The sequence below is a fragment of the Penaeus monodon genome, chromosome 39 (genome assembly GCF_015228065.2).
Source record: "Penaeus monodon isolate SGIC_2016 chromosome 39, NSTDA_Pmon_1, whole genome shotgun sequence".
In the NCBI taxonomy this organism is placed as follows: Eukaryota; Metazoa; Arthropoda; class Malacostraca; order Decapoda; family Penaeidae; genus Penaeus; species Penaeus monodon.
The window spans coordinates 24,223,767-24,238,801 of NC_051424.1; the positions used below are offsets into that span (position 1 = coordinate 24,223,767).

The window sequence follows — 15,035 nt, forward strand, 5'->3', positions numbered from 1 at the left end:
CCTAACGTTATTTGGGCTCGAGTCCTGCCTGTACCCAGCCTGCGGGTAAAGCTGTCCCGCTTGGATATAGAATGGACAAAACCCATGTACCCAAAGAGACTGGTGTCAGCAGCCTGTATGTTGAGACCTCCTTCTCCAACCATGCTGCATAACTGCCACTCTCACTTGTCATTCACTGTAAGCATCTTTTGAAGCTTGTTTTACTTATGGTTGGGATCACTCTTTTTAGCCTGTACACACATGCATGCATACATGCAAACACACACACAAAAAACACAACAACATCCCACACACACCCCACCACACACACACAAAACAAAAAACACACAAAAACGCACAAACACACACACACAATATTATTGTTATTTTATTTTTATTTATTTATTTTTTTTTTTTTTTTTTTTTTTTTTTTTATGTATGCATATATAGATATATGTATATAAAGATATAAAAATAGATGTATATCTGGATATCTGTATATGAATACTCCATTTCTTGTACTCACAGTTGTCCTTGGTGGCAGTCGTGCATTGTCTGCACATGCTTTTCCCCATCATTACTGTTATTTTCATCACTTTCATACACATCACTGGCACTACCCTTTTCAAATTTATCTAGATTGTTATCCATATCTTCATTGTCACTCTCATCATGGGGGGAGGATTTATGGGGTGTGGTGTCTCTGAATTATAAATGGACACTGAGAAGCCCAGTGGCTGACAAAGCCATTTTGTTTTCATTGTGTAATATCAAGAGTAGTCAAGAGAGGAAGATCTGCCGTGCAAACTACAAACTGATTGTAGGTAAAGAAGACATTTCATTGACGATATGCACACTTATTGCACCTTGCATCATACTATCAGTTGACACTAATTGCAGCTGAAAGTTTCAAGTAAAGATACCAAATGCCAGAGTTCATTTCAGGCCATTCTGATCTTATAATGTGTTACAGTAGTTTAGACCTTGCTCTGAATGGGTAAAAAATGCATTTTAACAAAATTTGTAGTCTGATTTGTGTTGAGGAATGTTTGACCAATCAGCAATGTTTCACAGGCCCACAACCTCTGCCTTGGTGTCCAGTACCAGTCCAACGTGGTGCCATTGCTCCAGGGTTTCTCACCCTCCCTCTACTGCAAAAGCCTCCTCTTACCCTCATACTGGTCTTCTCCACACCAGCCCAGGGATGAATACTTCTTTCAAGCAGGTATTTTGATTAATACTGGCATACAGAAGTTGCTGTTATGATTACTTCCTTTTCTTTCTTTTTTTTATTTCAAGAGACTCATTTACATGTTTATATACTTTACAGTATATCTTTGAGTCTTATGGTCTGTATATTTCACCTTTGGTATGGCAGCAGTGATGAATATTATTATATAGATATTTGTGTTATACAAAATACAGCATGCTGGTGTCTTCCAGTGTCATCCATATAGTAAAATTTGCATTTTCTATTCAAGCATGCTGGTGTCTTCCAGTGTCGCCCATATAGTAAAATTTGCATTTTCCATTCAAGATTCCTTGTGTGTGGAGAGCAGTGCACCCCAGTTGCTGCTATTGTATCGTCTTCTTATGTCATGGTATGACATTGATCCACAGCCTGAGGTTCTTCATCAAGATTCTCTGGTGGATGATGCTCTTGCAACCAAGAGTAAGTTGCTGAAAGCTGTAATTTGTTATGAAAATGTAAAGAATTGTCATTTACTAATGTATTATCAACATATGTTAGAAGTTTGAGTTTAAGATGTATTAAGCCTTCAACACTCAGAACACATAGATGGTTCCACAAGTGCTTAGTTTCAAGGAGGTATTTGCAAGATCTACATGACCTCATCTATTTACCACATTCCTTGATATTAATAACAATTATAATAGCATTAACATTTTTAAGAAATAGTCATTTAGGCCTTGGCACTTGCGAAGCCTATTTTGTGTAAAAAAGTAATAAAAGAGAACCATCATGGACAGTGCATTTATGCAGGTGTTCCTGGCATTATAGGTTCAAGCTTAGCAACTACTAGGCTGAAAGCCTAGCATACAGTAATGGGACTTGACAGAATGTTAAAATAAAATAACAACTATAAATGAAAAGAAATTGTTTTGAACCTGTGTGTCTTTAATATCATTTCCAGAAATGCATGTTCTTACTGCGAAGGTCCATCATATTGAAGGCTAAGTCATGTGACACCCCATCCTTATGTGGCTTCATGGGAACTGTTGGAGGAATCAACATGGGCTTGAAGAAGATGCAAGGTGACTTCTTGTGTCTTCTTCTGTCTGGCCCTGAAGACAAGACAGGCCTGGAGGTCTTGGTGCCGGAGACTGTGTCTGTGACTGATAAATTGTTGAAAGTTGCCCTCCAGTTTCCCAAGGATAACTGTAATGAGAGTGTACCAAGTATCCTGACAGTGGGCATGAAGAAAGTAGCATTTCTGTTTGATCCGCTTCTAATACAATGGCTGAAATACTCCCCCAAGAAGATTGAATCAGAGGTTTTGATGGAGATGGTGTTCCTTAAAAAAATCTCAGAAGTGCGGGAGATTGTGAAGCCACAGAGGAAGCCCTCAGAAACAGAATCAGAGGCCACCAAGGTAGAGTCCTCCAATGCCACACTTTCTGAAGCAAAAACAGGAAGCAAGCTCTTTGTGCCCCAAGAATCTCAAGTTCCGAATGTTCAGAAGTCATGGAAGGAGAAGTTTGTGGAGTGGTACCCAATTCTCAGTAGACTCCTCATTCATGTAGATTTGGACACTGCAACATTGTTTCTGTCTTCTTCTCCTCTGAATATTGCTTCAGAGTCTGGTCTAGTCAATGCTGTCCATCGCACATATTTAACCCGTAGTGAGAGAGGGATGCTTGGAGATACTGTGGTGCTATGCCTACCTCACCTAGTCCTCCACAATGCTGCTCAGAAGCAAAGTCTCCTGCACAATGTACATGATGTACCTGTTATACTGCCATCAGAAATATGGGCAACAGGTGAGAGATCTGGAAGAGTTATTTGAGCTTACACATTTCATTGGCCACTATATATTATAAGTCAATGCTTAGTTAGTATTTCATCAGTAAAACAAATTCACAGATCAAGTCTTATCATTTGCTTACTTGCAAGTTGCTAGGTTGCAGCAGCAATGAACTTATAAGAACAATGTCAAATGGTATTCGTAATTTTATTCTTTCTTCTTATCCAAGGGCGAGACAAATTGCCTTGGTCTCTGAGTCTTGCTGGCTTCAGTGTGTACAGTCTTCAGGGATCTGGCCAACATGTGAAGCTGCAAGTTCTGAAACCTGTTAATACAACTGCTACACTTGCCATTTCTACTGTGTATCAGGTATGAGATGTACTTTTTTTCTCTCTCTCTCAAACAGTTTGGAATCATTGTTGTTACAAAGTACCATAATCTCCATAAATAAAGATTATAAACATAAACAACAACAAAAAAAATTTTTGTTTAGTTTTGCTCTTATTTATTTGCACCCTCCAGGGACCATCTCTCAACCAGCTTGGCCTTGTCATACACACTGACATGTCCCCCCTGGATTTTTATGGAAGCCGTTGTCAGGTTGTAGGGCATGTCACAATAGTAGAGAACCTGCTAAGCCTTGCCTCACTATTCATGGATACATTGCAAGAAGAGGTGAGTTATCTTTCTCTCTGTGGTTATAATATTTTCATGAATATACAGATGATGATATTTACAAGATGACAGAATATACAGATGTTAGAAAATGTATTCCTTTTTTATCTATATGAAAAAAATCAGCCCAATCATTTATTATTCCATAGCAAACATGTGCCTTCCATATCTTGCTGATTTATAATATTGGTGGTCCACTTGATGCAAGTATTCCACAATATGAGTTCAATTTAAGTTATGATATTTGCTTCCTCTCAACTTTAGTGTTTATCAGTCCATATTTACATCTCATGCATCATTGATTACACAGTTTGTGGCATATATTATTTGAAAGTTTATTGTCGGAGTTTCTATTTCTGTTGAATCATGCAGTATCAGGGTAGGTGGCACAGTTGTATGATGTATGATAATTAATAAGGGGGGTGGAATGGCTTTTCTAAAAGTTTAGTGTCTTTATTTTTTTAATTTGCAGTTGATATACAATGATATTGATAGAATTCACAACCATCTTTGATGTTTTGTTCATTCAGGAGGTTATTGTAGACACTGTGGTCTTTTCTGAGACATTGGTTCTCTACAGGGAACACTGTATAGCATGACCCATATGTAACTAGTGTGACCATTGCTTAATCATTTGTCATATTGCCTGATGTGTTTTAATGTTCCCCAGACTTCTTCCACATCATCAACGCCAGCCCCTCCCCCTCCTGTGATGGAAGCCTCCTCTGTGCCCACCACTCACCCACCTCACCAGCAGTCAACACCAACATCAGCTGTACAGCAGCCATCCATACAGCAGTCTAATCTTACACAGCAGTCACCCCCAAAACAGCTTCACCACAGTAGCTCTGACCCTAATACACTGATGGTGACTGAGGTGGAGGAGGTTGAGGAAGAAAGAGGTATGAAGGTGTCTTGTGCCCCATTTTAGAAATTTTTGTGAAATATCTTTGCACATAGATGGCTCTGCAACTGCTTAGCCACAAAGGAGTCAGTTAGTAGACCTTGCGACCTTACCTGATTTCACCTTTCCTTGAATTCACAGTGGGGATGGCATATACGTACATGCCATGCCCAACAGCTTTGGGTTAACTTTATTATCCATGTTGTAGTTTGCAATATTTGTATCGTTCACCCCAATGTTAAAATTAATTCACTACAAAATTACAAATATGATACTTCCAGTCCAAGTGGTGAGTGAAGCCGAGGTGCAAACGAACACAGGTCCCATAGTCACTGTGTGGGTGCAGTGGACAGTGGCAAGAGTGTCAGCCTCACTCTATGCAAACAGTGGACCTGAGCAGAGGAAGCTTCGGGCAGAGTTAGAGGACCTGACAACAGCCTTAGACCTTCATAAAGTGTATTCTAAGGTTAAAGTTAAGGTTACATCTGTCAGTATTCTCCACTTCACAAGAAGGTTGGCACCATTCGGTTTAAAGAATGCATTTTACTTTGTTAAAGTTAACACCTAATAAACATTATATTGCTTTTTGCAGTTGATTTTATGATAGCATTTCTGTATACAACTACTTGCTTTGTTTAAGCTCAAAATGTAAAACCTTCTAATTCAAATTCTTTCTAAAAGATACTGAGAATGATTTTTATATGCCTTAGGAATAATTCATGGGTAGCTGGTGAACATGAAGGTGTTGTCATGACCTGTGGGGACCAGCTGACTCATGACCTCAAAGTTATCAACCCTCGAAATGGCACGGTAGACCCACACTATCACTGTGGCAGGACCAACAACATACCAGCAGAGCAGCCCAAACAGCATGGATTTGTTTCACTCACTGTCACAACAGCCCTATGCAAGAATATACAGTCATGTTGGAACTCAATTGATCAAGAAGCACTTAAATGAAGATAGGTAAGGCATGAATAGGAATAGCTTAATGTAAGTTTTGATGCATGATTTACATTATATATTGCATAATAAAGATTTGTTTTTAGACATTAGATACTTTATAAGAGAGTAAATTTAGTTAATGCTTTTTTTCTAGGGAAAATATATTGAGCATGTCTTGTTTAATTTTTCAGGGCTCTGCCAAGTGACAGAAATGCTGACCACTATTTAAGTGAAGTAGACGTACGTGTTCAACCATTTGACTGCGTCTGTTTCCCTGCTTCCTTGCATATTTTTGCTTCAGTGTATGACCCTTGGCTGCAGCTGCAGGTTCCCAAGCAGCTCATCCAGAAAGGTAGGACCATCTCCAAAGAACCATTAGGTATGAACTTGAACAATCATACACTGCCACTGATCTACCTCCACACGGAAAGCATCCGTCTATTTCTCCCTGCTCGCGACACCTCCAGTGAGGATTCCTCAGTTCACAACATGTTCTTGGTGCAACTTGACTCTACTGTGATCACCCCACAAGTAGACAACCCTTTGTCACGAATCATGATAAGACCTGACATCTTCCACATGGCAGAGAGAGCTAGAATACTGGGTGTTCCAGGATCAGACGTTGAGGATCGGCAGTACCAAATTGACCTTGTTGGGTTTAGTGTTAGTACAGGTGAGTTAGACTTTTACTACAGTATAAATAATGGAAGAAATTTATAACTTTCAATCCATATTATAAAAGTATAGCTGTATTATATCCTCATCTCTTTATAATGGTAATGTCACTATATCTCTGTGTCAGTTTTGGTTTTATGCTTTTTGCTATGCAGAGTTAATTATGCTTTAGAGGGAAAAACAACACAGTATATATGTCACTCTTCCCAAAAGGATCCTGGTATGACTTGGTGAGTGTGAAGGGAGGACGACCCAGGAGTTCTTCTGGTGAACGGTTGCGAGTTAGGGGGAGAATCCGCTCTAGAGTGGAACAAATTTTGATCCAACACAAGATAACAAAGATACAGACATTATTCTTCATCCATTCATTGCAAGGCAAGCAAATGCCAAAATGTTGTAAAGTAGCTGATATATGATGAATTCTTGTTGCATTAAGATGTCTCCAGTAGTGGAATGTTCTTGCAAAATTTATTCCATGGTTCAGTTTTATTTATGTAAACTAGATTCATCATAAATGCAGACATTTTGAGTAATTTTTTCAATTTCTACACAGATTTGACAGCAGAATTATAGCAGCTCCTGCCATTGTTTTTCGAGGGGTTGAAGGAGAGGATGGGGGATCGTCCCCTACTCTGGTGGCAGGTCATTCGTTAGAAATAAATGCCACTTCAGATATTGACCTCCATATAAGTCGCCCCAGATCTGTCTCCTTCAGGAATTGTTGAGGATACCACAAGGTGAGTTTCACATAAGATCATGCATTTGTGAAATTTCATTTTTTTGTAAGTTTCTTTGATGGTCCCAGAGTATCATATGTTAGGATGATCCAGAAGAGTAAAGGGCTTGAAATTAGTAAATGATATTATTAGATGAATATTTTGCTTATGGAGGAAAATTACATTTGCAAACTTAAGTAGTGCTTCCAAATTAACTTTCAAAATAAATGCATAAAGGGGAGTCTAAAGAGGTAATTTATGAAGAAACACAAACCTTCATTCATTGCTCTTACAGATTGATAACCCAGATGATAGCAAGGGCAGGCAAAGGGCCCAAACTTCACAGATGCCCTTAGACATCCAGGACAGTGGAGTGGACTGTGCTATCGTCAGTAGAACTCTCAAAAGGAATGGCTACCTAAAGTCCACAGGAAGCAGTGGCTCCTGGTCTTTTGTGCCATTGGAACTACTGGTCACAGGAGGAAAGATTACTGCCAGCATCTTTACAGAGGGATTCTAGAAGAGGGGCAAAAATTGAGTGTGAAGGTAACATCTAAATAGCTTCACTAATGGTAGCAACAACCAATTGTATTACTAATGAAAGAATAGCTATATTGATATAAAATTCAATAGAATTCTTTTTCTCATAGATATGGATAGTGATTGTGAATTTTCACATTCACAGTAAATATGATGCTATAAAAAGAAATTTATTGCTAACAATAAGGAAAATTATTTTATAAGACACTCTTCCTTTTTAGGTAATGGTTTTAAGGAAATCCAGGTGACAAGACTTAATGAAATTATTCACTTTTTCTTTCCTCAGGGTTGGGAGCGGAGTAAGCTGAGCAAAGAGCCAAGAAGAGGGAGCGTGAGCTAGTGGCTGAGGCTGCATCAACAGAGTCAGAGCCTCACCCAAGAGGTTACCACAGAACCGCCCGAGAACATTACCTCGGGACACTGAGTGGAAACGCCATCAGAAAAGGAGGTGGAAGATGGGTGAGTGTTTAACCCATTGCCCACAGGACTGGGCCTTTTCAGATGAGGCCAATGCGTAGCACTTGCCATACCATACCAACAAGTTTTTATGATTTTTTTTTTTTTTTTTTATCATTTGTATGCAAAAGATATTTAATGATTTTAAAATTCAGAGATGCGTGATATACATTTTAGTTGCTAGATTGAACCCGTAGTAGTCTAATTAGTACATTATTATAAATATGGTCTGTTTCACTCTGTGTACAAGATTGAATTTGGTTTTTTAATAAAGATGAAATATTTTTAAAAATCACTCATTTGCATTTTTTTTTTTTTTTTTTTTTTTTTTTTTTTTTTTTTTTTAAAATATGAGATTGTATCCGTACTATACAAAGGGTGCTGCCCCCATGCATCAGTATTTCCTTTATTATGTCAAACTTCAAGAACTCACTCTGGCAGAGTGCCAAGAGACAATATGAGTAGTTGACACACAGAGGCAGATCTCCATAAACAAGATTGAAAGTTACTTACAGGTTCACATTAGTAGCAAGAAACATAATGTTTTAGTATGCAGCATCTCCCATGGATGGCAGGAAATGATTTATGTGCTAAAAATTTTCCCTTTTATACAAAACAATAGCCAATCATTGCATTATATATCCTGTTCTTCCCCCAGGCAGTGCCCTAGGGTATGATATTGTGGGCATGAGGGTTCCTTATAAAAAAAAACAGCCTAAAAAGTAATGCACACATTATCGTAACATGACATGAGTGACCCATTGCCTGGAGCCGTCTAAGTCAACATGACATGAACAACATGTCACCCAGAGCCACGACCATGTCAGCCATGACATGAATCCCACATCTTCCCTAGGTATAAATTAATGGGAGTATAATTAGTGTACAAATGCAGATGTGTATATTTAGGACTTTTTTTTGCATGTATTCATATTTTTCATATCAATTGCAGGTATGAGGGTTCAGAGGAAGGATCATATGTGAGGGGGGAGGAGTGAACCTCACTCAGCCACGCATTCGACCCCTTCTCTATGTGGGGTTTCCCAGCCTCATGCTTTCTTATCTTGTCAGCCTTAAACAAAAGCTAGACATATCTTGTTTCAACTTCATACTGCGAAGTGTTCCAAAAGGGTTTTCTGTGAAAGGTAAGAAGATATGTATTAAATTTTTGTTTAATTGATTTTATTTTGTAGTTATATGATATTGCAGGATAATGAGGAAAATTGCAAATTCTGTTTTTATGGTATATAAATGAGCATGATGTGTAGATAGTCATGATTTTGTGACACTAATTTTTATGTTTATTATGCAACTGTTTTACAGCCACAGAAGCCAAACAGCTGCCAAGTGCAGAAGACTATACTAAAATCATGGGTTGAGACACGGCCAGGAGATCCTCATTCAAAAACTGGCATTCCTCCTTGCTCTGTTAGTTATTTCTGCTACAGATTTCCTACACAAGCCTGGTAAGCAAAGAGTTTCTTTGTCTTTGTCTGTGTAATAGGATATTAAGTTGAGTATATGTGTTTCTCAATAGAAATATCACCAGCCCATGTTAATTTAACTTTCATATTTGCAGTATTTAATAAAAATCTGTACAAATGGATAAAAAATGTAGATTATCTCAGGATACTAGTATTTACATAAACTTTATAAAAGGAGTTTTTGATCAATGTCAATTATTTCAGCGTGCAAAAAATATTGAAGTTGGAAGGCCAGCCCGCCTGTACCAAAAGTGAGAGTCGTTGGCAGCAAGTGATCCATGTTATGAGCAGCATGTCAAAAAGTCACTCCGTGCTGGGAGTGATCTCCTCACATGACGCAAAGCCAGTTCCAAAGCCAGACAGCTCCTTGGACTCCCAAGAGCCCTCTTCTCCAGAGATTCGCGTCAAGCTCTGCCCAACTTTGACAGCATATCCGTGGTGACAAACCAGGTTGTGGTCAACTGTGAAGTGATGAAGCCACACAAGCTAAGACAGAACTTCACTGTAGCATTTCTGAATAAAGTTCCGCACTTCTACCACCCGCAAAAGAGCATCCCAGCCCGGGATGCAAGACTGGACATCATCTCAGAAATCACCATCAATGCAGATATCCTAGATTTGCAAAATGAAATTTAACTATCATTCTCCAAAAAATTCAAACTTTCCTTAAGCCATGGCAGTATCTGGGGAACTGAAGTGCTATGGCTCCAATGGAGTTTCTCAGCCTTATGTAGAAATAAGAATTGATACAGAAACCATAATGGTGGACTTGGGCCCAGAACATTTATTTTGCTTCATGGACCTATGGCAGCACATATCAACATTCATGAACAGTGAAAGTGAAGAAAAAAATAGAGGGGAAGCAGGTCAAGCCAGCCAAGAAGGAAGAGCATCCACATGAAAATTCTGTACCAGGATGACTTACGTGCTGGAATTTTCCAGTACTGAGTTTTAGCACTTGAGGATCCAAAGCCTTACCAAGTTGTGTTTGACAAGATGGCAGGGACCATGGTCTGGTGCTACCCAGAACCCCGGACACTGACCAGAGTTGACATTTATCCTGTTCCATTTGTTGCTGCATCTGAGTTTAGGGACAATGGCAGATGCCCAAGACAAAGATCAAGGGCTTGTGGTGCCCTTCAGTACTTTGATTCACTACGTGACACTTTCATAACATATCGCCAGTTCCAGTTGTCAGAGTCAAAGTTCTGCCAGCTAGATCTGCCAAGTTTCTATGAAAAAAAACCCTATTGCAGTATCATCTATGTGGAGAGTGTGTATAGATTTTAGGGAAGAAGATAGTGACTCACATGATGGGAAAATTATAGTGTCCCCAGGAGCCTTGGGCTGATGTATGCGGGTAGATTCTATGTTTTCTGTGGACTTATTGCCAGAACTCAGGCTGTGGTGTCTGTTGGGCAGGCACAGGTAACTCTTTACAATCATCTTGCCCTGACTGGGAAATAAACTGCCCAAAGAGCTTAGATTTTTCACTTAGATAGATTAGCTCCTGAAGAACAGCCCTTCCTTACCTTTACCTTAGAGAATGATTTATGCGCACATATTCTTGGGCCTCAGCAGCTCATGTAAGGTAGGGGGATCTGTGCGAACTGATGTGCTTAGCTACGCTTCTTAACCAACAGTTGTCTTCTGGAACCAACATTATTGAAGCAAGTCTTTTCACCCAAGATTTCTGAGGGACCAGATAAAAACCTAATTGCATTGACTCTATAATCACAGTCAAACCAATGTTCATCCATGTAAACCAGTCCATTATCCACACATTGAATGTCGCCTATGGGATTTGGCTGCAGTGTCAGCCACAGTTTCAGATGTAGCATGTGGGCCGAACTTGGCCCTCCTCAAGAAATCCCCTGTGATATTTATGACCAATTATCTTATATGCAATGATACACTGGAGACTATAAGGTTTGGGCAAGTAGGGACAGATGAGAATATACCCCTTTGGGCTCCAGAGGAATCCACCTTTATTCCTGGAGGAGTCACAAATACCCACCATTACTGCATGTGTGTGTGGAGGGAGGCAAGTGGAAATGGTGTGACCCATTTATGCTGGACACAGAAGGGTATCAGGTAAGTGTACTTTTAAATTTATTAGAAATGGTAAATTTTTTTTTTTCCATTAAGAGCTCTAATGGAAGTGATTCTGAACATAAAGAAATATAACATAGCAGCATTCATGCGAAAATAACACCTTATTTGGCAATATTAAACAAGGGCTTTTGTTTTCTCAGATACGTACAATTCACCATGAAAATTATCACATTCACTTCATGGTAGCCCTAGAGAACTTGTCGCCAACCCAAAAGCTTGTCACATTTCAGGACCTGCTTTCCATAGCCAACTGCCTCAATGAACATTTGGAATCAGAATCATTGAGCCAGGCAAGGAAAAAGATTCACCCAAACATGCAGCGACACACATGCTTCAAAGCAAGTTTGTAGCCCCATCTTACATTGGTGAGGCCCATGGAATACGAGTCCGACTGAGGGGAAACCAACTATATGGTCAGGGGAGATTCCTTTGTCATATGAGCGGACAAAGGACTCCCTCCTGGTGAAGATTCCCTTGAAGATGAAGTGAGATAGCCTCATTTCATGGTGTCGTGTGCTGAGGCAGAGAGTAGGCTCTGTGTGGAGACTCTTGGTGGTATTCAGCCCACAGTACATGGTCAGGTCCCATCTTCCTCGGCCACTGATTCTCCATGTCAACACTCCAAGCAATCACACTTCACATCAGGTAAAGATAGGAAATTGGATATCAGCTTCTGTACCCTAAAATTTATAGCATGATGTGTATTAACATTCTTTTTTTCAAAGCACTTATCTAAAAGAGAGCATCATTCACTGAATTCCAGGTTGTGGTGAAGGGGCGTGGAAAAACACATACACTACAGTGCGATGGTGGCACACACATCAGCTGACATTCCAATTAAACCCAGAGTTAGAGGTTTCAAGTCCACCCATTCCCCTTTCAAAAGCCATGGCTGACCAGGTGGGTGGAGTGCCAGGGTGTTTTCTGGACACTGACGTGATATGGTGGGTGAAGGTCCTTCAAACTAGAACATTTAACTCCATTTCTACTTCATTTTACCTGTATTGATGCAGATCATTGCACTTAGTTGCCATGCATCCATGTTTTTTGGGGTGAAGTACCAGCATCTCTTCTAATCCCAAGTTTCCCCGGAAAAGAATCTGCTACTGCAAATGGAACTTGTTTTTCAAACTGAAGAATAAGAATGGCTTGTTAATTTCTTAATTATCTTTCAAGACTACAACCAAAAAGATTTACATTTCATGGTGATGTCCTATCAAGTTTAAAAAAGCCTTTTTTTTCACCTCTTTTTGATTATTTAAAATTGCAAATCATAGAAAAAAGAGAGGAATTGTACCTTGAATTATGTTGATTGATATTTATATATGAATGCTCTTAATCTCCCTTTTCATTTTATTTGTACTAATTTCTTTGGTTTATATATATCAGAGCGCTATCCCATTCTCAAGAACCTGTGGACATATCACAGTATCTTCAGAATTTATTTGATGGCCCAGAAGAACGTTGGCCTTATGTAATACTTCTAACTTCATGGGGGATGTTCTCTTTGCTGATCAGCCTAAAATTGACTTGCAGGTATGCATATTTTCTATTTTTCTTTATCTTTATTTTTTAAAAATTAAAATTTTTTAAGAACCTTTTAATTGGGAATAATCAGTTTTTTAATATCATGTGCTTTCCACAGGTTGGATTCCCCTGGTATTTATTCTCAGGCAAACTCTCTTGTGGATATAAGACCTTGTGGCTCTCATGATCAACCACTCAGGTATAGAAATTTTCTTTGCGTGAACACGAGTCAACAAGCTGCTGGTTTTTGCCCCTGGTGCTGTATTTGCTCCTCCCAAGCTAGATGGACTTTTTAACAATTGGGGTAGTTGATAATGATCAGCAGTACCACACTGTGCCATTGCAGTTGTCCAAAGAAGACAGGTGGTACAGCCTAAATTTGAAGGAAGGATACCACGTGAAGGTTTTACAAACTTGCGCATCTTGACACAAGATAAAGTATAACTTGATCACAGTATTGTCCAGTTATGAGGAGAACATACAAAATCTTGCCCCTCCTTCCCACTTACTCCATCACCAACAACACCCAAGAGGAATTGACCATCCGCTCAATGTATGTCATGCTGGTGACATCAAGGTGCAGTCCCAGTGTCTCTGCCAGCCCTGGACTTAGCCTCAAAACCAGCTACGGCGAGCTGAAAGAAGTCCCCTCCTAATGTGGCACATTCTCAAGGATCCTGGTGCTTCCAGTTCAGATGAGGAATTTGCTGCATACAGATAGGTCAGAATGGATATCAGGCACATCCAGTGGGGGGTGAGGGATAATCCCCAGACCAGAGAATGACATTCACACTGCCAGATGCCCAAAGAGAGTCCAATTCTAATCGGTCCTTCTTGGTGACCTCCCACAAGTATCAAGGACAGACAAAGATGGTGGTCCAAGAAGATCCTTCACCACAAATGATAATACACACAAACCAAAGCTTTACTTATATTAGGTGAGCGGGATCAAGCTGTATAGTTTTCCTTTGTTATCCAGAATTGATTACATTTGGCTCATATTTATCTATATTATATCAAATTATAGCTGTAGTGTTTATAAAAGTTGTATATAATATATGGTTTTGTTAAATGATTATATGTCCTTTGTAGCCAATAACATATAGACTGTATTTCTCTTTATCCTCACCAGGCCAGAGTTCAACCAAAGAAGATGGGATCATGGAAGAGGAATTGGACTGTTTGCAGCAAAGCCTTTAGTTCCACCCAACAAAGCCGTCCATTACACTTTCCCTTACATCTCTCAGAGGTTCCCAAAAATTTGTGTCAAATAATGCTGCATACCCACGCCTCATTTCTCACAGCCTATGTTCTCAATAATGGTGAGCTGATATTTAGAGATTCTTCCCCCTTTGCTTATATAGAAAAAGGGTCTTTAACTTTCTCATTTACCTTTCTTTAAAGGGGAATAATTTTCTTTGTGTTTTCCCAATAATTTCATAAGTTATTATAACCCCCCTCCTATGTTAGTCATGATATTTTATAATTATTAACCCAGACAATAATTTAGTTTGAGTTTTTGTTAAGATTTTGTTTTTGATATTCATGTAATTCCACTGATTATATGGAATGATTTTCTTCTCCTTTTAGCTTGTTGTCATCATCATCATCATCATCATCATTATCATTCTTATTGTTATAATTATTATAATTAATTATTATTGTTATTATTATTATTATTAACATTATTATTATTATTATTAAAATTTTTATTATTATTATCTTCATCACTTTTTTTTATCATTTCATCATTATAAGAAGTATCACTAATATCTTCCTCATTACTATTTTGCCCGCAGAAACAGAGGAGGTTTTGTGGAGTCAGGGAGTGGACATTCCCGCAGCATTATGATCAAGTTTGTGAGCATTCCTGGTCATGGAGATGTGAAAGTTCGCATTGAGAAAGGGGGTTTACACGGTCCACGTGTTTATCGACCCGTCAGCAGAGTGGAGGCTCTGCAGGACATCAGGTCGCATAGCAGCAGGTAAGGGGGGGCCCCCCTCGGCTTTAAAAATTTTTGGGGAACCCCTCCAG

The 15,035-nt window shown here is 39.1% G+C and overlaps 2 protein-coding genes across 2 annotated transcripts in view; one reads left to right on the forward strand and one right to left on the reverse strand.

The window, feature by feature from the left end:
* The window catches only part of LOC119597509 (vacuolar protein sorting-associated protein 13B-like), a gene marked incomplete at its 3' end in the record, with an annotated part of 26,726 nt that extends 26,583 nt beyond the window's left edge, over window positions 1–143 (reverse strand). The window contains 1 exon segment of the mRNA XM_037947087.1: window positions 35–143. Within this exon segment, the coding sequence (XP_037803015.1) occupies window positions 35–143 (109 nt within the window).
* A 762-nt stretch (window positions 144–905) lies between these two features.
* On the forward strand, window positions 906–5,819 carry LOC119597510 (vacuolar protein sorting-associated protein 13B-like). The gene is made up of 10 exons (XM_037947089.1): window positions 906–976; window positions 1,054–1,204; window positions 1,517–1,651; window positions 2,133–2,979; window positions 3,193–3,332; window positions 3,486–3,638; window positions 4,309–4,540; window positions 4,824–5,055; window positions 5,253–5,508; window positions 5,679–5,819. Exons 1-9 carry the CDS (start codon window positions 906–908, stop codon window positions 5,500–5,502), a joined length of 2,211 nt encoding a protein of 736 aa, XP_037803017.1. The 3' UTR covers window positions 5,503–5,508; window positions 5,679–5,819.
* The last annotated feature ends 9,216 nt before the right edge of the window (window positions 5,820–15,035 follow it).